Source organism: Fundulus heteroclitus, chromosome 17 (assembly GCF_011125445.2).
Source record: "Fundulus heteroclitus isolate FHET01 chromosome 17, MU-UCD_Fhet_4.1, whole genome shotgun sequence".
Classification (NCBI taxonomy): Eukaryota; Metazoa; Chordata; class Actinopteri; order Cyprinodontiformes; family Fundulidae; genus Fundulus; species Fundulus heteroclitus.
This window is the reverse complement of record NC_046377.1, coordinates 11,018,757-11,040,786: the sequence shown is the minus strand read 5'-3', so window position 1 is coordinate 11,040,786 and position 22,030 is coordinate 11,018,757. Positions and strand designations below refer to the sequence as shown.

Sequence of the window (22,030 nt, the reverse complement as noted above, 5' to 3'; positions counted from 1 at the left end):
ATTTAAAGGAAGTTGAAACACTTTCTCTAAACCACGCTTCTTATTTGTGTATGGCCCTTACAAAAGGTGGGACAATCCTAGCATTTATGGGATGGTTAAATAAATGAAAACAGCCTTTGATGCTTTTTTTAAACTGTTTTAAGAAAAAGAGGGAGGGGAGGGAAGAGTAAAAAAATCTCTAAACAGAATGAAATATATAAAAAAAATCATAAAAGCAGAATAGTTTTTGCCTTTGAGAGAGACAAAGCAAACCAATACACACAAAATTAACAATTTGGTTTTGTTTGCTAAAAACTTAAAATAAGTTGGTCAATATTTCTTACTAGTTAAAACAACTTTTGCATCATACTTTTATTTTTTAATCTGTTGAACGCTACAATGTGGAACAAAACTTTGGAACCCTTGTTTATTGCCTGTTTGTCCGTTTGCCTTCATTATGTGCACTGTGAACCGGAGAGGCCAAAGAGAAAATTTGCCACAGTCACACGCGGTGACAATAAAGACTCTTTCAATCTTATGTGTGGTGATGACTGAAAGTGATAATGGGATGCATGGAGAAAACATGTTTGAGACATATTTCTGTGGCTAAGCTCAGAAAACACTTTTTTTGTGCAAGGGACATAAGGGGAGCATGAAGTAAACGGAACCCAGAGGACTAATGAAATGAGCAAGTGTTTATTTATTTTTCCTAAAGAAAACAGTATAATAACAGAATAACAGTGACAACACAAAAATATATAAAATCTCACGCAGAAATGATACTGTTTGCATGCGTGACAGCTGGATTGAGTACCATTGCTTAAATACAACCCATAATACAACATTGGTTTCGACACATTTGTACAAATTAAATTTAAGTGCATTATTAATTCTCTGAGAATGTAACACACAGTGGTTATCAAAGCAACTTTAAGCAGTAGAAAAAGTGCAACGTTGGTGAATATAGCTGGAAGCAGAAAGAGAGGTTACGCTCGTGTCAACAAACGGACACAATTTGACGCGGTAATTAGACCGTTTGTGTACGTTTACAAGTTCACAACGGTCAATAATCAAACTGTAAGCATGCTTTTCCACAGGCCATTCCAGCACATCGGCACGCAAACTGTCTTTGAAGTCTGATGGGTTAGATCAAACCAGCTTAAGAGACAAAACTTTTGTAAAATGTAAACACTTGTGCAGTCATACGTTTCTGGCTCACAATCCCGTTTCACAGATCAGCGTGGACTTTCAAGAAATGAAGTATAAAAATGACCCAGAAAATAAAACAAAACTTGTTCTAAAACTATGTGGAGCCCATAGATGTTGCATGTTACTCCTAATGCAATACTGACATTTTATGATATCATTAGGGTGGAGCGTTTACCGTGAAAGCTCCTAACATGCAGCATTTAGGAGAAGTGGGAGACACAGCATAACCAAAATGTTGCAGTCACATAGTCAGTTGAAGGCACCAGATGGCAATAATTCACGTGTTTAAGGCAAATTAGTTCATCTGAGGTTGTATCTGTCATCTTTACCAGTTATTTTACATTTCTCTTACATAGTGACACACAAAAATAACTCCACAGCCAACATAAACCAAACATATTGGTTAGATAAGGGGGAAAAGGGAGTTCCCCTTTTTTTGTCTTGAAACTTTTCAAACAGACATTTTCCTTCACAGACCACAAAACATCCATGCATAGTTTAAGATATTAATTCATCCATCCATTTTCTATACCCACTTATCCATTCAGGGTCGCGTGGGGGGCCGGTACCTGTCAATGGGCGAGAGGCAGGGTACAGCTTGGACAGGTCAGATTTTAATTCAAAGTTGGGTTTTCTTACCAGAATGCTAAGGATTGTTTTATGGGAGCAACAATAACCCAGTAACAACAGCTCTGAACCAAAATGTCCTCTGCAGCATGTCTCTGTCAGTATTGTGACATTTCGATTTCGTTGTCATTCTTTGCCTCTATGTGACTTGAAAACCCATCAATGACTGGCCTTAAACGCTTGGTCACCAGCTTTAGGTTGGTCTCGTGAAGGATGACCTGGGTCAGGTACTTCTCTCGTTTGATCCGTTCTTTGATGGTGTACGGGACGTCTGGGATTACGTAGTTAAGGATGAACTTGGTGAGGTAAACAATGTGCTGCGAGGAGACGATAAAGAGTAAGTACGTTTGTCCAGTGCTTTGACAATCAGAAATACATTTGTGTGTGTGTGTGTGTGTGTGTGTGTGTATGATCAGAGTTTCCTTCTTACCTCTACGACAATTATAAAAGCCATTTTGGCAGCGATCACATGCCAGTAGTGCATGTTGTACTCATATTCTCGGGGGTGTCCAGGAGGAAACCGAAAGTCTCGATACCTTAAGGAGGAAAAAATATTTAAATTTACCCTTGAGGCTGAAAAAAGTTTTTTAAAACATCAGAGAAGCCTTTGCTGTTCTCTTTATATAATCCAAGAATGACCGCATGCTTCACACTCATTGGCACCCCTGATGAAAGGTGTGCAGCTTTTACAGCAGCAATGAAATCTCTCGCTGGAAAATTAGGATAACGTATTTTTTACAACACCATTTACCCTAAATTAACAATTAAGTTTTCAAAATTCTATTTGCAAATTTTTACTAGATCGTCTAGAATCCTTGCTGGTCTCTGCTCTTCTGTTCACCCCATAGGTTTTCTTTAGGGTTTATAAGGATTGTAAGCAAGAAAATCATCATAATTAACAGAAATGAAGGCTTGGAAACATCAGTCTGTGGGTAATTAATCTATATAATATTTTTCAGTTGGTGATGGCATAATTGAAATAGACAGAAACCGAAAGAACTTCTTCATAATATTGCTAAGTATTTTTGGACAACTTAATGCTCCCAGAGGATGGCCTCTTCCTGTTCCAACATGGCCGTGTACCACAGCACGAAACAAGGTACAGACAGATATGGATGAGCGAGTTTGGTTTGGAAAAACTTGACTGGCCTACATAGGGATGAATGTCCAACATCAGGGTCTGACCTCACAAATGCACTTCTGGAAAAAAAATGGTTTTAGATTTCCATAAACCAACATTTTAACATTGTGGAAAGCTTTCCCAGAAGAGTTGAAGCTTTTAGATCTTTAAAAAGTGGGCCGACATGATATAAAAATCTATGGCTTAAGAATGGGAGGTCCCAGAAGCTCATGTGTTTGAAGGCAGATGAAGATATGCTTTATTTACATTTTACGAGAACTGTTAGGGGTACCAAAACGTGGGCAGAAAACAGTCATAGCTAAAGTTTGGATATTTTTTCCCCACTGAATAAATGTGCTCCAATATTGGCTGGATTTTAAAAAACATTAAGCCAGCACGAGAAAAGACGACTTTATTTTATGGCTTCTTACACATCTTTAACCAGGGGGCCCATCCGAATATACAGCCTTCGTACCTGCAAATGGTGACGTTGCGAAGTCGTTCGATTGGAGGGTTTAATGCAGTACCACTGAAATCGCTGGTGTTGAAATAAGACAGGGAGCTGTTAATGAAACCCTTCATGGTGTGGTCGGAGTAACCTTCATGCAGAGAGAATGACCAGTAGTAGACCAGTCGTGGAATCATATCGGACGTAAAAGCAATGATCATGGCCTGCAGAGACACAAACAAACAACAAATGAATAGAAATAAGAGGTTGGTTGCGTCTGAGTAAAGCCTCTAGCATCAAATTATTATGAATGCTTTTTTGGTTTTGGTGGAGCAACAGAAATAACTGCAAATAAACATGTTCTGCTCAACCTTTCACAAAAGGCACGGATCAAAAAATGTGTAAAATCCAACGCACATTTGTTGCGACTGCCAATATGGCGATGCCTTGAAGAATGGGCTGCCAAGCTCCTATGTCCTGCGCCTTCTCAGGCACAATGCGGCGAAACTGCGTTGTGATTTTCCAAGCATCGATGCGGATCTCGCACAGATTGTTGATCAGAGCCAGAACCGGAGCCAGCGGGAAAGAGGCCACGAACAGCGTGACGAAGCCAAACTGGATCACTGTGGAGAACGAAAGACACTGGATCAGACTGACGTCTTGTAGCTACAGCAACAACTCCATGTTTACGCCTCCACCTGGTAAAGATCAACTTGAGTTATTACCGATGCCTTCTTACCCATCTCAAGATATTCATAGAAGAGGCCGAGTTTTAAATTGGGCTGAAGATGAAAGTCTTGCTCCCAGCGAGGCAGTTCACCCTTCTCCAAGGTCGAACGGTTGAAGTAGCGGGATATCAGATTCTTAACCCACCTGCGGAGGACCGAAAAATGTCTCGGCATGAAAGACGTCGCAGCGCTTCGTTGCCCGGCAAAGTGGCAGATCGTTTGTATTCGTTGTTTAGGGTACAGTATGTGAGAAAAGAGTTGTTTCACTTACGGCAGCAAGACCTCTTGGATGTTGTTCCAGATTGCTTTTCCGCCCATGATGATGGCGAGTTGCGTGGTCAGCTCAATCAGACAGCCGCCGGGATCACACTGCAAGGAGCCAGGCACACAGGGAAATACAAACATTTTAACTTGACATGTACAGTGCCTTGTATAAATCATTGTTTGAACATTTCAGGCATTTTATCAGTATTTTTATATGATAGAGTAAAGTAGTGCAGATAATGAAAAGGGGAGAAAATGGGGAGAAATATTAACCTCTAGATGTGAAAAGCTGGTAAAGACATACTCCAAAAGACTTGCAGCTGTAATTGTGCTCAAAGGTACATGCCACACTTTTCAGCTTTTATTTTGTAATAAAGTAAAAAAAATAGGGTATGATTTCTCTTCTACAATTATTAACTGTCACATAAAATCTCAACACGAAACATTGAAGTATGTGATTGTATTGAGACAAAATGTGAAAAAAACTTATGATTATTTTTGGTTGCTGCAACAGTTCATAGCAGAGACATTCAATATCACCTCCTCGTTCCGGTATTTTCCCAGGAGATAAACTGACTTCCCGGGGTAGCCGACTATCTTTCCTTTCACAAAAGCAATGTAGAAGCATGAGGAGTAATAGTTGACGAACTGGAAGAGGAACATCTTCAGCGTCAGGCTGTTCTCGTAGTCCGTTCTGGTCCGAGGGAGCTCTGCCATTACATTAGAGATTAAATTAAAAACACGTTCAAGTCATAAGAAGAAGAAGAAAAAAAAGAGTACAGCACAAACCATAGTCTGTGATCCAGATAGCGACGCGCTCGTAGAGCGTATTGAGGATCATGATCACAACGAAGCTGATGATGCCGGCTGTGACTGAGGTGGCCATCTGTGGTGTTACGTACTCCTTTATCGGCTCTAGGTTCTTCAGATCGCCTGCGTCTTTTAGTTTGATTGACAGGGAGAGGAAAACAGCCAGTCGGTAGACAATGATGGCCACGATGGAAACCAGGATCAACATGATCTGAAGGACAAAAAGCAGATTGTTTTGTACACAGTTTTTGGACTAACTGTGGCTTGACATGTGCCAGGTTTCTATATCCAGGTTTTCATTAACAAACCTTCATAGTGTTAAAAGTTAATACATTTAATTACATTACCCAGAACAGGACGGTCCCAATTCCTATGGATAGTCGAAAACATCGTCCACATGCTGTATAAGGCACCATTTCTTTTACCTATATTAAATAAACAAACTTTAATAACACAGTCTGTATCAGAAACAGCATTATGTGATTTTATTTAATTTTTTTACCCCTGTGACAGGATTAATTCTGTCATAAATGCACTTGGCCTCATATTCAGGGCGAGGCGGCTCCCCCTGCTCCAGAAACTCCACTGTGTCCCATTCGTACTCCAACTCCGCCTGGTAGCGCTTCCAAAACTCCAGGAACACAGTGACTGCAGGAGAAATAGTCAGCAAAGCAGGAGGAGCACAATTAGAAGACAGATATGTCTGCTTTTCCATTTCATTATGACATAAAAAGAGTTTAATAGACTCAAACTTGGTGATAAAATTTTTTTTTTTTTTTTTTTAAATATGCTGACTTAAACTCACCCCAGATTGACATGAAAACCGCAAACACCAGGCTTCCAAAGTTATCGAATATGGTAAGTGTCTGAAAAGAGAACAGCACAGAAGGAATTACAACGGCGTAAACACACAAGCTCTTAATGAAATGCATTGCAAAGTTGGCCACAGATTCACTCCCAGGTACAGGAAATACAATTGAAAAAGTAAAATAATTCCCATGGGATTGCTTAACATTTGTTTGTATGCTGGGACCGGTCAGTGTAAGCACGGGTCATGGATCGCATGTGGAGCCACGGTCTAAGGACAAAGTCAAATATACTTATGGCTTTAAAGCTCACCTTCGAAGTGTCACAGGTGCTGTTTAACATCCAGTAGTGGCAGAGGTCACACTGAGGACACATAACAATCTTTCCTCCTATCTCAGGGTCGCACACCTCTTTGCTGCATTGTTTTAAACAGAATAGACGTCATTGGAAAGAAAAGCATGTCTACAATACAAGTTTGCCCAACACAAAACAACTAGCATATAAGGCCTTTGATACATATTTTGTCTCTAATACAGTATTCAAACACCCTTTCAAACCAATCTCCTGACCACATGGTTGCAAGAGCCACTGGCAAATAAATGATCATTTATACAGTGATTCAGGGTCTGTATGTACCACTTCATTTGAGAGCTAATACCGTATGCAATCTAGAAAACTTTTCTTATACATTACTGATTTGAAATACCTCCACGTGTTTGTTTCTTGAGTCCGGTATCCGTAAATGAAACAGCTCAGTCCCACCACAGCAGCAAGAGCCAGCATGAACGTGTAGAAACCCAACCAGGCGAAATAAATCCCGATCTTCTCCCCATAATACCTCCTGTAGGAGGGAAATTAAACAAGTGCAACGTGAGTAAAATATTTGGCTGACATATCACCAGCTGAATAAGCAGTTTTTTTTTTTAATAAAATAAAAACTTGAATTATCTGAAAAAAATGTGTAGAAATTAAATTCTGGTTCTTACTATGAACATACAAAATATGTTCAAATATTTGGTTTATCATAATCTCTAAATGACACCTGAGAGAGAGTTTTCTGTTAATTGTCTTGCTTTTGCCTTTCAACAAAATTTACCATGACATCTTACTTAACGGTAAGTTAAGCTATTATTTTTGATTACGAGTCAGAGTTATTTTCTTCCTACTTAGCTGAAAGGACTTTTCTCTATTATGTTGTGCCACCGGGCCATGACGAAAATAAAAATCAGATTGAATTGGCAACATGTAACCGGAGGGCAAATGGAATAAAATGGAGTTGTGAGCAAAGGAATTTCACACATCCACACAGAGACAGTCTCTCTCTGCGGGGGTGGGGTGGGGGGGGGGGGGGGTGCTGCTATGATCATCGACCATTCCTTACTATCTCACACACTTCTTCCTGGGAGAGTCCAGCCTGACCCAGCCAGCCAGCCATGCATGCATGGGGGCCCAGAATCCCCTATGCCAAAACCAGCTTTGTTTATTCTTCTTAGTTGTTGCAGGAAGCTGATTCCAGACAACGTGGAGAGGCCATAAACCGACACAGGACTCAGTATCCCAAGCTGAGAACTCAGAGACTGCATGCATGCAAGACCTTGGGCCGGTCTGCTCCGACGGCCTTTTGGCTAGCTTAGAGCCGCATGTCTGCTGCTATCCCCTGCTTTAAACTTCTTCCAACTGGATGCCCAAAGTGAAGCGAACTGACACAGACGCACCGACTGGTTTGGCAGAGAAACAAACAGGGAAAGTTAAATGGTTTATTCAGAAGGTTTACATAATGCATTTACATGTTGTTTTTAAAATAAAAGACGAAAATAAAGCTGAAGCTTTTTAAAATTAACGCCGAATGTCCGCTAGCCTAAATGCTATTAGCTTCCGGTAACTTCCAGCTTCGTCGGACGCGACTACGATTTGTTTCAAGCATAAGGTTTGTCACTACCGCTCCACTATCGTTTGATAATGCTACGAGCATTATCACCGCATTAATGTGGAATATTGATGCCGATTTAAAGGTGTTTTATATAACTTTAGAAGTAACCAATTTTAGCGACCAATGGCTACAGCGATCCCTAGACTCCCGGAGGTAAAATTGCATTAATAATATCAAGCGTCCCTAAACTTTAAAGATTCTTACTGAGAAAATCATTCTTTAAAATGTTATTTTATCAGCTAATGTTTTGTTTGGCTCGGGACCTGCATTGTGAATGAGTTGAAACACATACCAAATGTTGTTCTGAATTAGATAAGCTAATTTAACCTCAATTCACATTCTTTAATATGAAATTTGGTTATCTAACTCAGATTTGGAGTGAACCAAGATACACTGAATTATTCTGATGATGCTACTGATGACGATCAACCACTTTGTTTTGTCTTTTGTTTCTTTTGTGTGTAAATAGTTCCTTAGCTTCTTTTTATCTTCATTTTGCTTAGTAGTTTTAGTTTTACTAGCCTAGTAGAGGATTTGTTAATTTAAATATATTGTTAATTCAGATAGACAGCATTCTATAGTGGTGTTCTCTGGATGTTCAATTTATTTCTGTTAATAAATTATTGAACTTGAAGAGAAGTTGTCACTCCTTATTCTATATGTTTGCTGTTAAAAGACTGCCAGTGCTCAAATCATCCCTTTCAACTATTGTCCTGATATCAGCTATAGAGCTGATATTCACTGGACAATACCTAACAGAGAGTTATTTATTAACCATTAAATAACTTTAAAACAGTGTGTAATTGCACAACAATTCTGAAAACCTGCTTTCCTCTAACATGGGTTCTTGACCTTGTGGGTTTCCACAAGGTTCAGTCCTGGGTCCATTATTTGTTTCTTTATGCATTCTTCCATTTACTGGCATGACTATCTTTTTCAACCATTTCCTGTTACTTCAAAATCCAGGAGCTATAACACTGACCCCCCTAGCTCACTGTTTAATCCAGATTAGTGAGAAGCTATTGAGCAATTATCTTGTTTTAAATGTCAGTAAAACTGAACACCAGATTTGCCGTACATCCACCGTACATCTGTCAGACTCTTGCATACTTTTGCACAACAGCATACCCAGTGTTTTCTTAATAGTAGAATCATTTTTCACTGGCTAACTTTAAATTGGACACTATGTCTATCTCTTATTTGTGTTTTTTTTAATTCAAGAAACATTTTAAAGGTGTTCCTGAAGTAGGAAATCTCCTTCATGCTTATATCACTGGAGTAGCTCGATTCACCCTTTTAACCAACCTCGTTGCATTTCCTTTCTATTGCACATTGCTTTATGATTTCACAAGAATGTTTACTTACTTACATGAAATGTAACTGCAGGAAAGCACTGAATATAAAACCTAAAACCTGAACATAAAGCTGTTTGCGAACCTTATGAGGTCCAGAGGCTGTATCTTGTAGAAGTTCTTGGGATGAGCCCATTCCTTAAAGAGCAGAAATCTCTCATTGGGACAGCTTTCTTCTCTGGACTTGACATTGAACCTGCACTGAAATAGCGAAAAAACAGAAGTATTTAACATAGTATGTGCTTCCAGTCAGTCAGTGTATGCCTTTACGCTACTGTAGGCAGACGGATATAGGAAGAAAACTCACGTCATGTAGAGGATAGGCAGCTTTGTACACTCCACCACTCAGCAGTTTGGTGATGCCAAACTTTTTAACGCGTTCATTGAGTTCATAGGGAGCTCTGCACAGGATGTAGTACGCCTGAGAGAAGAAGAAGAGCTCTAAAGTTATCTTCTAGGTAAATCTTATGATCAACACAAAGGTTGGGACAGACATAACTATCTTTCATTAGTCATTACCTCTAAAAGTAACATGAAAAGTCAGAATCCAGTTTTCAAATGTGCTAAAGGACAAATACCTTCCTATTTGGAGGCATGTCATGTCGCCTGATGAAATAAAGACTCAGTTGTGTAAATTTGGAGAAAAGGGGGAGAAGCTTGAAAGCTTAAGGGCAACATCCTAACTGGGAAGAACAGGAACGGGAACATCCTGTGTTGGTGTTTCACTGCAGGAGGGATTGATGCACATCAAAACAGAGGTGAAGTCACGAGGAACGAAGATTACGTGGAAATATTCGAGATGATAACTCAAGACATACGCCAGGACTGTAAAGCTTGGGCATAAATTTTGATAGTGGCCCGAGGCATACAGCCGAATAAGTTACAAAGTGACTTCAGACAAACAAAGTCTATGCTATGGGTTGGCCATCATAAAGCCCTTATTATGGTCCCACAGAAATCTGGGAGCTCAGAGCTGAGTTTTGGTAGAAGAAGTCAACCAAACTGCAAAAAAAAAACTTACTGTAAGACACTCGGGGATAAAATAACTGATACATTTGACCGAAGCCATACTGCTAATTCAATCACTGCTAAGGAAATGTGTGGAAACTGCATAAGAAGAAATATAATATAGATAAATAAGACAGAGATTTTTCTCTCTAATTATTTTGGCATTTATGCAAAATAACTAATTTACGTCATACTAACTGACCTAAATCCGGAAAGGTTCTGATTTAATACCAGACAGTGAGAAAATAAATCATATCGTGTTTCTATACAGTGTAAATAAATATCTGGTCTCAACTGATGAGTCCCAAACTAAATAAGTGCCTGTCTATTGGGATCAAGTGTAAATTTTCCATGTAAGTCAGTTCCTTTGGCCATGACGTCAACATGTTGTTTTCTTTATTTTTTCATATCAAAAGACCTGCAAATAAAACTTCAGTGTTCTATGTTTGCCCCCAAGAGGTAAAATAATTACTAGCTGATTTAATCAGGGGTTATCCGTCAGTATCACTGTCAGTTTTAAGAATCCAGCATTAGTTAAAATCTTTATGAATGCTGCCAGCGCGGGCTCATCTGGTGACCAAATGATGTAACCTACAGTACATATGGTGATGCCAGAATAAGGAAACTATGCCAGCATGTTATTGCCCTATCTTGTCTGCCTACCCCTGCGAAACAAAATGCAGATACCCAATTGCGTGTGATGCCGTATGAGAATAAAAAACTTGAAGATAACCGGCCACAGGTAGATAAAAAACGAGTAGAGATCAAAAGGAGTGCCACATGCTACAACTTGCCATCCTGCTCTTCATGGATGGCGTGAAGAAATGGTTCTTGTCCCCGATGTAGAAGCAATCCCTACGGTTCTTCTGAAAGGGCGCAGTGAAGTAGTCCGTCTCCTTTTTTATCAGATCCTCGTCGGGTTTGAAGTACTTGGTGACGCAGTGGAAGCAGTTCCACACGGAGGGGCGAGGGGGGGTCGTGTTGACTTCGATGGGAACCTTGATGTGAAGGACCTCGGCGTATATGCACTGCACCTCCCACGGCACGTGAACTTTCACAAATATGAGGTTGTCATTGAGGACCTGCAGAACGTAACGAGAGCTGGTGTGAAGCGGGAGGCACGGGATGAAAAAACGGCAGCTTCTGAGGGCGTCCACTTACAGAGGATGTGGCCTCCAGCTCCAGGCCCATCTTCATCAGGCTGGCCTCAAAGTACTCTCGCCGAGCCTGCGGGGAAGAAAAAAAGCATTCTGTTAGCTTGCTGATTAAACGTTTCAAATTCCTCTCCAGGAACCTTTAAATAGTAACCCATGACTTCCTGTTATCAGTACGGCATCACATAGAGGGCCTATTTCCCCTGTGGGACATCTGAGAGGTTAGGCTGTCCAAAGGGCGACCTATGGGCTTTTTGTGGGCACTGAACTGATTTTGTGTGGCCCCCGACTGCAATCAAAACAGAAAGTTTGGACACCCCTGGTGTGCAAGAGAACAGCTCAAGAGAACATTTGAAAACTGTGGCATGCATTTGTAATTTAACCCTCGCCCCAGACAGAAACCCACAGGAAAATGGGATCGTTTTGGATGTATAACAAAACACAATCAACCAAACTCAATGAACATTGGGATAAGTTTATTATAAATATTTCCACTTGGGTTATTCTGATAAACCAAGGTCAGTATCTTTGAAAACGATTAAGTCCTTCGTGGCAAATAAATACAAACTGGGATGCACGTGTGCCAGTATTTCTGTTGTCACCTGCAGCACCATTGTTGTCGCTTCCTTTTTCTGGGACCAGCCGGCCTTCGTTTCCAAGAAAAACAGGAAAGGCAACAAACTGAATTCATTCTTCTTCCTGTTTTGTTCTCAAACACAAGTACCTGAAATCTAAATAATCCAGCATGTGTTTAACATAAAACTCTGGCTTTAATTATACAAGTATCCATCCATCCGTCCATATTCTGTCACGCTTGTCCCTATCGGGGTCGTGAGGGGTGCTGGTGCCTATCTCCAGCTGTCAAAAACAGGTTCATTGACAGATCCAGCAGCCAGAGCAGAAAGAGAATGAGGAAACTGAGCCCTGGGAGCGCTGGTGGATGTTGTTTTGGGACATAATGCAAGATGAGTTGCCTCAGTGTATCTGCTTTTGAGGAAACTTTAGCACCGACTCTGAGTAGCTGTACGAGTCCGCCGTTTTCAAGGAACTGCCTATAGGCTAAACTGCTTTGAGGTTTGCGTTTCAGGGCATGTTTTCAGTCGCCACCCATTGCTGCCAAAAAAAAAAAACCACACCCAAAAACAACACATCCATCAAAACCTTGCAGGGGATCTTCTTTGAAAATAACTAAAGGTAAGATAGCCACTTATTTAATTGCCTAATCACATTAGTGTTTTGAAACAATCTGAAGGTGTGCGGCGTTTCAAAACAATCCCGTGAGCCTATTGTGAAAGACTCTAAGGTAACAAACATACCTGGGGATGTGCAATTGCACAGTAATCTACATTGTCTGTAAAGGGACACCTATTATGCCTCGTATATGTGCATGTCATGTCTGTCTCATCACAAATTTCATTACGGTAACACAAAAAAAGATTGTTGGATTAGGCCTTGTTCAGCTCATATCAATGTTTTGCTCATTTTATTCCCAAACCAACTGAATGCGCCAGTTACCTATTGTTATATAACCAAACAGACTTTGAGATTAAACTGAATACACATTTGATCTGAATTCCGTGTGCACAGCGGAAGCGCAGGAACTGAGTTTTTTTTTTTAGCCGTACGACCTTCTGCTGCAGCTGCCCCGGCCACGTCGAAGGGTAAAGCCGCAGTTAATATTGTGTACACAAAGTCAGGAGAGCATTTGAGCTCAAAGGCTTTCACCCTGGTGCAAACAAAGGACTGGCATTCATCAGAGCAATGAAATATGTCTCCTACTGTAAGTCCTTTAACGTGTTTTTTTTAAAGAGACAGACTTTTGTCAGCATATGGCTGCTTATATTAAATAAAAAATTTTCAGCAGTTCTTAAGTTGCTCTATCTCTACAGAACTCACTTTAGTAAAAACAAAAACTGCTAGACTTTCCAGTAAAAGATGAAATAGAATTAATGAAATAGTTTAATCTGCGATGTATAAATAAAGAAATGCAAAAGTTCTGGATGTTCTCATTATCATAATCAGTTCTAATACAGTCCTTTAAGCATTGCTGTTGTTGATATCCTTCATCTTATTACATAATTACCTCAGACAATCAGGCATGTTTAAGCAAAGAAGAACCCTACCTTACGCCTAACGATCGTGTCCTTCCTCTCAGACACCTTCTCCTCATCTTCGTACACCAGGATGAAGTCGATGCTCCTCACGCCGTCATCAAAGAACAAGGAGTCCGGTTTGCTGTTGTACTCGACCTGAGGGCAGAAACGCGTCCCGTCAGGCAAGTCTACATCACGAAACTCATACGATTCCTCCTCCATAACATCATACATGTTGGCGAGGACGGTGAGTTAAAAAGGACGGTTTGGACTGTGAGTAATTGCTGCCCCTGATGAGCTGATTTCATCTGTGATGCCAAGAAGGGGAAAATGCGAAGAGTCAACAAACCAAACGAGGCCCGCCCTCCGTCTCCCTCTTTCCTTCCCACTGTCCAAACAATACTATTCGTGTCATGGTAGAGCTATCTAAATGTCTGTCTTCTGTTAACTAAAATATTATTTACCTTAGAAATGTATGAAACACAAAGCAACATTTGGAATATCTTTATAAATACAATATATAAATATGCATTCCAAACCAGAAACTGTGCGCTGTGAAAAAGTAATTACTTCCTGAGAGATTTTGATTAAATGTTTCAGATCGTCAAACTAACAGAGGTGGGTAGTAACTAGTTACATTTACTCAATTTTTTTTTTAACAAAAAGTATTTTTAGGAGTAGTTTTACAGCACTGTACTTTTCACCTTTACTTGAAGAAGTATTGTTACTCTTACTTAAATAACATTTCTATCTACTCTACCAACTGTGGGTTACTTCAATGAATAAAGAACATAATTGTTTTAACCAAATGTGCACCAGAGAAACACACACCTACAGTTTTATGTTAAAGTGAGATTTCTTGTTTAAAGAACACACGCTTCGTTATTTGATGTTACTTTCTATCTGCTGAGCTCACTGAGCCATTTGGAGGTCAAGTAACCATACAGTAAACGGTAGATAGTGTCACTGGAAGTAATTTGCACTCTTCTTTCATACTGTATTTACATTAACTACTGTAAGGGTTGGTTTCATAGGTTTCATGTTGAAAAACATTTATTTACAAAAGTGTTTATTCTGCCTGAATTTGTTACTTTGTAATTGTTAATATTTTGTACAGTAGATTTTTTATGTTAGTCTTTAAAATACCAGAATTTGTACATAACTTTATATTTTTGTCTGTCCGATTACCTCATTTTTAAATATCACATAAGTTGTTATTATTAGTCACTCAGTACTTACTCAGTATAGGCTTCTTACTGAATTATGTTTTGTTTACTCTTGAGTAGTTTCTTGGTTGGCTACTTTTTACTTTTACTTGAGTAAAAACATGTTGAAGTAGTGCTACCCTTATTTTGAGTACAATTTCTTGCTACTCTACCCACCTCTGCAAATTAATCATAATATCAAAGATAACCAACCCCCGTCCCTGTGTGAAAAAAGTAGAATGCACTCTAAACCTGATAATATAATATAACCAGCAGTCAGTTTTTTTACATTGCTGCAAAGAACGCTCTGCAGAGATGTTTTAGGTCCATGGTCAGGAATTTTGGTTCATGGGTATGCCACGACATTTCAGTTTTCTTCATGTTTTTGAGTCATTTAAAGGTGGTTTTGCTGCATCACTAAAGTATCCTCGAGCTTAAGGTCGCAAGCTGTCGGCCCGGACCTTTGTCTTTTTTTCCGGTCAGCAGGGGCTACTGCCTTGGAACCTTTCAGTGAATGCTATTTTTGCCCAGTTTCTTTTTGTATCGTTGAATATCTAGCCATGAACTTCACTTGGGTTGGGTTTTCTCCAGTTGTGGATAATGGCTCTCGTACAGACTACGTCTCCCTTCTGTTATTGAACTCCATTAAATCTGGTTATGATGTGATTCCTTTTGAGAACATTTAGCCTACTTCATGCTGCCAGACAGGTCATATTTAAAGGATTTCTTGATTCTGCAGGTCAGGCAGAAATCAGTGAACGTAGCTCTCCTGCCTACAGATCTTTGCCAGATTATTGAAAGCCCCGGCTGTTTTTTTCCCCCACTTCTGATCTCCTTGTTTTGACCTTGTTGTTTGTATCCTGGATTTTCCTGCCTTGCTTTGCCTCGTCTGACTCCCTGACATCCTTACCTAAAGTCTGGATTTATTCTCTGACTTCTGCCTCAGTGTGCGACCCTTGCCTGTCCCTCGGATTCTGGACTGCTCTTTATTTATTGAGACAATGCTGCAGTGACCTTAGCCTGCTGTCTGCTTTGCCAAGCTGCTCCTGCTTGTTCCTCCAGAGGTTTCCTCACTTTCACCATCTTTCCTAGCTTGAATGAACCTTGTAAAACACACTGAGTGTCTGGCTGGAATTGCCAGTCCACAGTCTGTTCCATGACAGAAAGCTTTAAAAGGGGCAAATATATTTTCACAGAACTGTACAGTAATTACATTTGACTCATACAGACATCTAGACCTCACAAATGGAACTCACCTGATTCGCTTTGGTCAGTATCGGTCCTTCAATAGCTTGAAAGGTGGGTAAAAACTCCTGAGGGCAAACTGATAGACAAAATGATACAGGCATCAATAAAACGATCAACAGATATGGCAAAGTAAAAAGTGAATAGTTTGCATCGTTTTCTAGAAAGAAATTTCTTCAATGTTAAAAAAAGTAAAGTAGCGATGCCTTCAGTTCATACTGTAATGATTTCAATCTGTCAGATCCTGTCTACAGTGACTGATGTCACTTCCTGCCTGCTCAGCTCTGCTCAGCTCTGCTCTGACAATGAGGTCTGAGTAGTTACATCTGCAGTGGCTCTAAATAAGCAGAACGCCTGGGGAGATCACTATATATACCTGCTTCTCCCAGTGTGTATCTGCCGGATCCTTGAAATCCTAAACCGTCTCTCGGCCTCGTCTTTCTACCTGTGCCCCTGTCTGATTCTGCTACCCCTCGTTACCAACTCAAGCAAGGACCCTGGATATGTCTTCTGTCTTTGCCCGAGTCTGTAAACGCCTGCCCGGGGTGTGCCATCTGTGGCGGATTCTCTCGCCACTCTCGGAGAGTGTTTCTGTTCTGCAAATGTTCTTCCCCTTTCTTAACATTCAGCTCACGGCGGTACTTTCTGATCTCATAGACTGAAATTTCCCACTTACTGCACTGTTGCATTACACCTTGGGAAAAGATGAGAAGTTGGTGCAGTGTTTGCTGTCTTACTTATCCATAACCCTGACCATACCGGTAACAGTAAGCCAACAAACAGTGTAAGCACGATCACAGTTTTTTTTTTTTTTTTTTTTTGGGGGGGGGGGGGGGGGGGGGTCGCGGCTCTATTGGCTCGCTTTTTAACACAGTAGGCTGACAGGAAGGGGGGTGGAAGAGGGGGAGAGACATGCGGCAAAGGACCACGTGTCGAAGTCGAACCGCATCGAGGACTAAGGCATGGGTCGCGCTACCCGCACCCATTGATCACTGTTTTTTAGAGTAGTGTTTTTTTTTTATTTGGGTGTTGTCACTCAACCTTCAGGGTGCTATTCTGTAAAGAGCAGCACGAGCCCTTGGGGGGAAAAAATTAAGTCAGCTGCACTCCAAATGAGTTTTCTATTACTCATTTGCATGTCAAGACAATGAAGATTGTGTGTCCCCTGTGCTATAAAAAAAGTACAATAAGAAAACATTCTAGGTAATGATGACACTTTGAACTGAACACTAAACCACAGGGCTGGGTTGCTGTTTTAAAAGACTGAATTTTACTATCCGATATTTGAAAAACTCAGTCTGATAGAACCTAAGCTGTTATTATACAGCTGGAATGTTACACACCGAATCTATGCCCCAACTTTGAAAGGTTATTAAGTCCTTGTAAAGGCTTTGAGGCTCCACACAGTAAAAGCTATTATCTACAAATAAGCAAAACATGGCACATACCTTCCCAGATTTGAGGACTAAACAAACAAGAGTGGGCCAAAATTCCTCCACAGTGATGCAAAAGATTAATTGCATCATTGCAAACGCTTTAAGGCAGTTGTGGCTGCCAAGAGTAGTACAAAATAGTTTTTTTCCCTACCCTTAATAAATACAGTTATAATGTCTGTATATTTCTCTGCTTGTTTTAACATTAGTTTGACAATCTGACACATTTAACTGTGAGAAAAAAAAGCAAAAACAAATTAAATCCGCTGGGTTTGAATACTTAATCACAGCGCTGTAACCCACATCTGGAGGGTAGGAAGGAAGAGGGCTCGCGCCTCCTTCAAGAAGATGACACAGCTTCTAATATGGAAAGTCTCGTGTTCTTGGCACGCGTTGTGGAGCAGTAACTCAAGACAGATGTTGTTTTTACAATACCGGCCACAACAGCAGGCTGGGAAAATAAACGTCGAATCACTGCTTATATACGTAAAAAAAAAAAAAAAAAAGATTTGCAATGTCTGAACTATGATAAAAACGAACATAGTTTCAACGTGAGTTTCCCATGGATTTCTCAATATGGACACGTTTCGTCTGTACTGTTCTGCTGTGACTTGTTTGCTTTGACATGAAATATAAGAAATCAGAATGAATCTTGGTACCTGGGAAGAATCCTTCCAGGGGATTACAATAAGCAGTTATGTCAGATTGTTTTGAAAGATACATGCTCTGCCATTGGCAGAGGCAGCCGGCTGTAAAAAAATCTGCTTTGATGCCGCAACCCACCGCTTACTTCCTCTCGAGTGAACACCCTGCACACCAGCCTGAAATTCAAAGAAGGCCCAAAACAAAAAGGGAAACAACGTTTTACTTTGACTGGTTCCACCTTTTAACAGGGCATGGTGACTATTTAAACCAGAATAAACTAAGCGAAGTCCCATCTGTCTGTTTTACTAACTGACAGGAAATGGATTTCTGTCATTAGACCCAGGGGACATCTGTAATGGACTACAGTGCCATCTCCATGGCAATCATCAGCTCAAAGATCTGGTTTAAGCATGCGCAGTAGTTGGTAAGGCCAGCTTAGAAGTGTTTACTGTTCAAGGAAACCATAATGAAACCATTTCCTTCGCAAAATAGATTAAGTACCAGACGAATGGGAAACAGAGCACTTACAACTGAGCAACAGTAGCTGTCAGTCTGTGCATTCAGTTCAAAGTAATCAACAAATAAACATTTAATGAGAATGCAATAAGCAAACAGTCCTCAGTTTACGGGCCAGTGTGCAGGCTTTGTGTGGTCGAGCATCTTAGGGATGCACATTATGGTGGGCGACATGAATGATGGAGTTGAAGAAGACACGAAAAGCCTTTACAGCACCTTGGACATGTATTCACGCCTCTTGAACTAGGTGACATTTACAACCCAAAGCAAACTTAACGCACCAATGCAAAGTAGAGTATATTTGTGAAATGGATTTGCTATTTACAAATAAAGATCAGAAAAGCGTTGTGTACATTTAGGAAATTACATTGTGAGCTGCTCTCATTAACACAGTCTTGACAAATAAGTTAATGAAAGTATTCCAATTAAATTAAAATTACAACAACAACTAAGTTTACTAGATCAGACAGTTGTACAAAGAATGTCATAAGAAGTTCTGTTTGCCGTTTTCCACAAGCTAGGCAGGGGACACAACAAACATGCGGAAGAAGGTGCTCTTGTCAGATCAGACTAAAAATAGATTTGCTGACCTAAATATAAATTAAGTTGCAGAAAACCTACACTTTACATCACCCTGAACCCATACTCCTCACTGTTGCATGTGATTTGCGGAAAAAAGTTTAAGACACATACATATTTCTCCAAGGAACTGTTACATGGACAAAGTTTCAGCCGTTTTACACAGATAACTTTAAGTGTTTGTACAGGAATGTACAGATAGGCTCAAACAGACTCACACCGCCTGGCAGATTTAGATTTAGAATGATCACCGACATGTTCGAGGGGTTCAGCTGACTTGAACCTGACATAAAATATGTAGATGCAGCTACAGATTAGCAGGATTGAGAGAAAAAAACGTCCAATCTCAAAAACTCAGAGCTCACTGCACAAAACAAAAGGGGGAAAAGAAAACACAACAATACGAGTGGAAACATGCCTTAATCTTGTGAGCAATTGTATTTTTCACCAGCATCAAATTCCTGGGGGTATAGATTACATACACTCTAACATGTTCCCTCTACACCTCTGCTCTTGTGAAGAGTATCTTCACTTTTATTTAGTTCCTATGCTCCACTTATCTGGAACAAACTTCGAGAAAACTGTAAAAGTGCGGAAAGCCTGAGTTCTTTTAAATCAAGATTAAAAACACATTTGTTTAAAATTGCCTTTGACTGTTCTAGTTAAACTGTTTTACTGTTTTTAATGTTCTTTTTTGTTTCTACGTTTTATTCCTACTTGCTTTTATTCTGTTTTGTTTTCCTATATTTTAATCATGTAAAGCACTTTGCATTGTCTCTGTACTGAATTGTGCTATCTAAATAAATTTGCCTTGCCTTGCCTTTCTTCGTCAGATAAGAAGAGCAAAGGTCTCCCCTGCCATCCTCATCCCTTTCTATAGAAGGGCAACAGAGAGCATGCTGGCCAGCTGCATAGCTGTCTGGTTTGGGGCCTACAATGCTTTAGACAGGAAATGTGTAGAGAGATTGAGGACAGTGGATACAATCATCGGGACAGCGCTTCCCTCCATCCATGACACTGCTTGCAGACACTGCCTGACCAGGGCTCAGACAACCATAAAATATCTCTCCTGCCCTCATCAAAGGACTGTTTATCCTGCTGCCCACTGCCAAGAGGTTCAGCTTCAAATGCAAAACAACCAGATTCCACAACAGCTTCATTCCACACGTCATAAGACTGCTAAACTCCCAATTATCCATCCATACAAAACCACTTTACATGGACACTGTGAACTCACCCCTGCTAACTGTACTATCTGTCCATTGTTGTAATATAAACTGCTCTCACATTTACTTACAACATTCATATTTTTTTACAGATAACTTTTCTGGTGTTGTTTGCTGTTGTATTCCCTATATTTATTATGCATCTCTTTTGTTTCCTGTTTTTTTACTCTGAGCCTTGCAACAAAATATTACAAATATAACAAAAATTTATCTCAAATAAACATTGTAAAGGTGCAGTTGGATAACAATAATGTCTCGCCTGGTCAGATTCGACATGTTTTGTTTAGCCTATCAGTCAAGATGAAATATATCAGCTGCTTAGTCTAATATTCTCTCTCTCTCTCTCTCTCTACTGAAAGGAAGTCACTGTAACTATATCTGCCAGTGGTATGACTCATTTTGGGCTTAACTGTAGACAAACGTGCTGACCCCGTCATAATTTACACAGATAACGCAGTAGTCAAGGGGAATTGTACTTATGGAGATTTATACAGTTTTTTCAGAATTTTAGCCATGTTTGGCACCCCATACCCCAAGACAAAAAAAATAATAATGCTACAGCAATATACTTTTAGAAATGATACAAATGTTTGCAATTCTTAGACAGAAATAACTGTGGATATTGTGGATATCACCGTGTAAAAGTATTTTTTAGATTTTTATTTTGCACATCTGGAACGTAGAGCCGTTTGAAAGGAATGTGAATGTGGAGATGCAGGTCTTCTTGGACAGGCGTGCACGCCACGCCCACTGCTGAACAGTTGTTTCCACTGCACGCAGTTGGCATAGTTTGAATATGTAAAAATGGACATTTGGCTCTACTGCCGACTAACTCTTAGTAACAGCGCAGTTTGGGTTTTCATATACATGCGTAAAAAACTATAGTGGAAAGATAATAAGTTATACCATGGATATTATCAAACAGAAGTTGATGAAGATTAATAAAAGTAAAAAAAAAAAAGGGTGGGGGGTTGTCGAAGGAGGAAAACGTACTCTGCAGCCGCACCTCAACTCAACAGTGTGGGGTGAAAAGACAAAGTGGCGCGCTCACCGAGTTCCTCGTTTACATTGCCCACCCTGGCATCATCGGAGTCCGCATCGGATGGGTAGTCGCCGTTCATCGTCCTTCCAGAGAGTCGGGAGGGGCCCCCGTTAACGAACAGCTGAACTAAGATGAAGCGACAACTCCGCCGTGTTAACGTGCGGGAGAAGCGTCAGTGCGGCTTCTAACCGCGACTCAGCCGCCTGCGCATTCCTGCTTTACTTCAACACGTTCCGCTGACCGAGACAAAAAAAAGAAAAAAAAAACTTTTATCAAGTTGAGGCTTGAAAAAATGAAAGCCAAACAACAGCAGGCCTACGGGTAGGAGAGGAGGAGAAGGAGGAGGAGATGGTGAAGGAGAAAGAAGAGGAGGAGGCTTTATGTGTTGATGCGAGATTTGATAAGTCGCGTCACGCATGAATCCATCACACTGCGTTGGTTCGCTCCGTTGGTCTGGGTTACTTATTTTTGCTCAACAGGCTGTACAACGTTGACAGAGTAGAACTTGACATTGAAAAAAAAAAGTTTTGAAGGTTATATAAACTAAATACATACTAATTATGACTTTGTGGAAATACGTTATGTATTTCAGTCTCATATACATAAGGCT

General features: G+C 40.3%; 1 protein-coding gene across 2 annotated transcripts; it reads right to left on the bottom strand.

Annotated features, from left to right (window-relative positions):
- Positions 1 to 659: 659 nt before the first annotated feature.
- ano6 (anoctamin 6) lies at positions 660 to 21,765 on the bottom strand. Of its 2 annotated transcripts, XM_012851266.3 has the most exons (20): positions 21,430 to 21,765; positions 15,991 to 16,058; positions 13,560 to 13,685; positions 11,444 to 11,509; positions 11,077 to 11,364; positions 9,582 to 9,695; positions 9,360 to 9,475; positions 6,699 to 6,833; positions 6,305 to 6,407; positions 5,991 to 6,051; positions 5,688 to 5,833; positions 5,533 to 5,610; positions 5,165 to 5,396; positions 4,916 to 5,085; positions 4,383 to 4,480; positions 4,123 to 4,256; positions 3,801 to 4,006; positions 3,411 to 3,607; positions 2,246 to 2,351; positions 660 to 2,132 (listed from the first exon to the last, which is right to left on the bottom strand). In XM_012851266.3, exons 1-20 carry the CDS (start codon positions 21,497 to 21,499, stop codon positions 1,914 to 1,916), a joined length of 2,733 nt encoding a protein of 910 aa, XP_012706720.2. In that variant the 5' UTR covers positions 21,500 to 21,765; the 3' UTR covers positions 660 to 1,913. The 2 variants fall into 2 exon arrangements, with proteins under 2 accessions (XP_012706720.2, XP_036004842.1); XM_036148949.1 differs by lacking the exon at positions 15,991 to 16,058 and having other exon boundaries at positions 21,430 to 21,497.
- Positions 21,766 to 22,030: the final 265 nt, after the last annotated feature.

What these genes read in the sequence shown, in the direction of transcription:
- ano6 (XM_012851266.3), bottom strand. Translation starts at nt 21,499, where the DNA reads ATGAACGGCGACTACCCATCCGATGCGGACTCCGATGATGCCAGGGTG. An exon ending in ACACGATCGTTAGGCGTAAG is followed by an intron (nt 11,510 to 13,559) that starts GTAGGGTTCTTC and finishes TCTTCCCCGCAG; the next exon opens with GCTCGGCGAGAGTACTTTGA. An exon ending in AGCTGGAGGCCACATCCTCT is followed by an intron (nt 11,365 to 11,443) that starts GTAAGTGGACGC and finishes TACGTTCTGCAG; the next exon opens with GTCCTCAATGACAACCTCAT.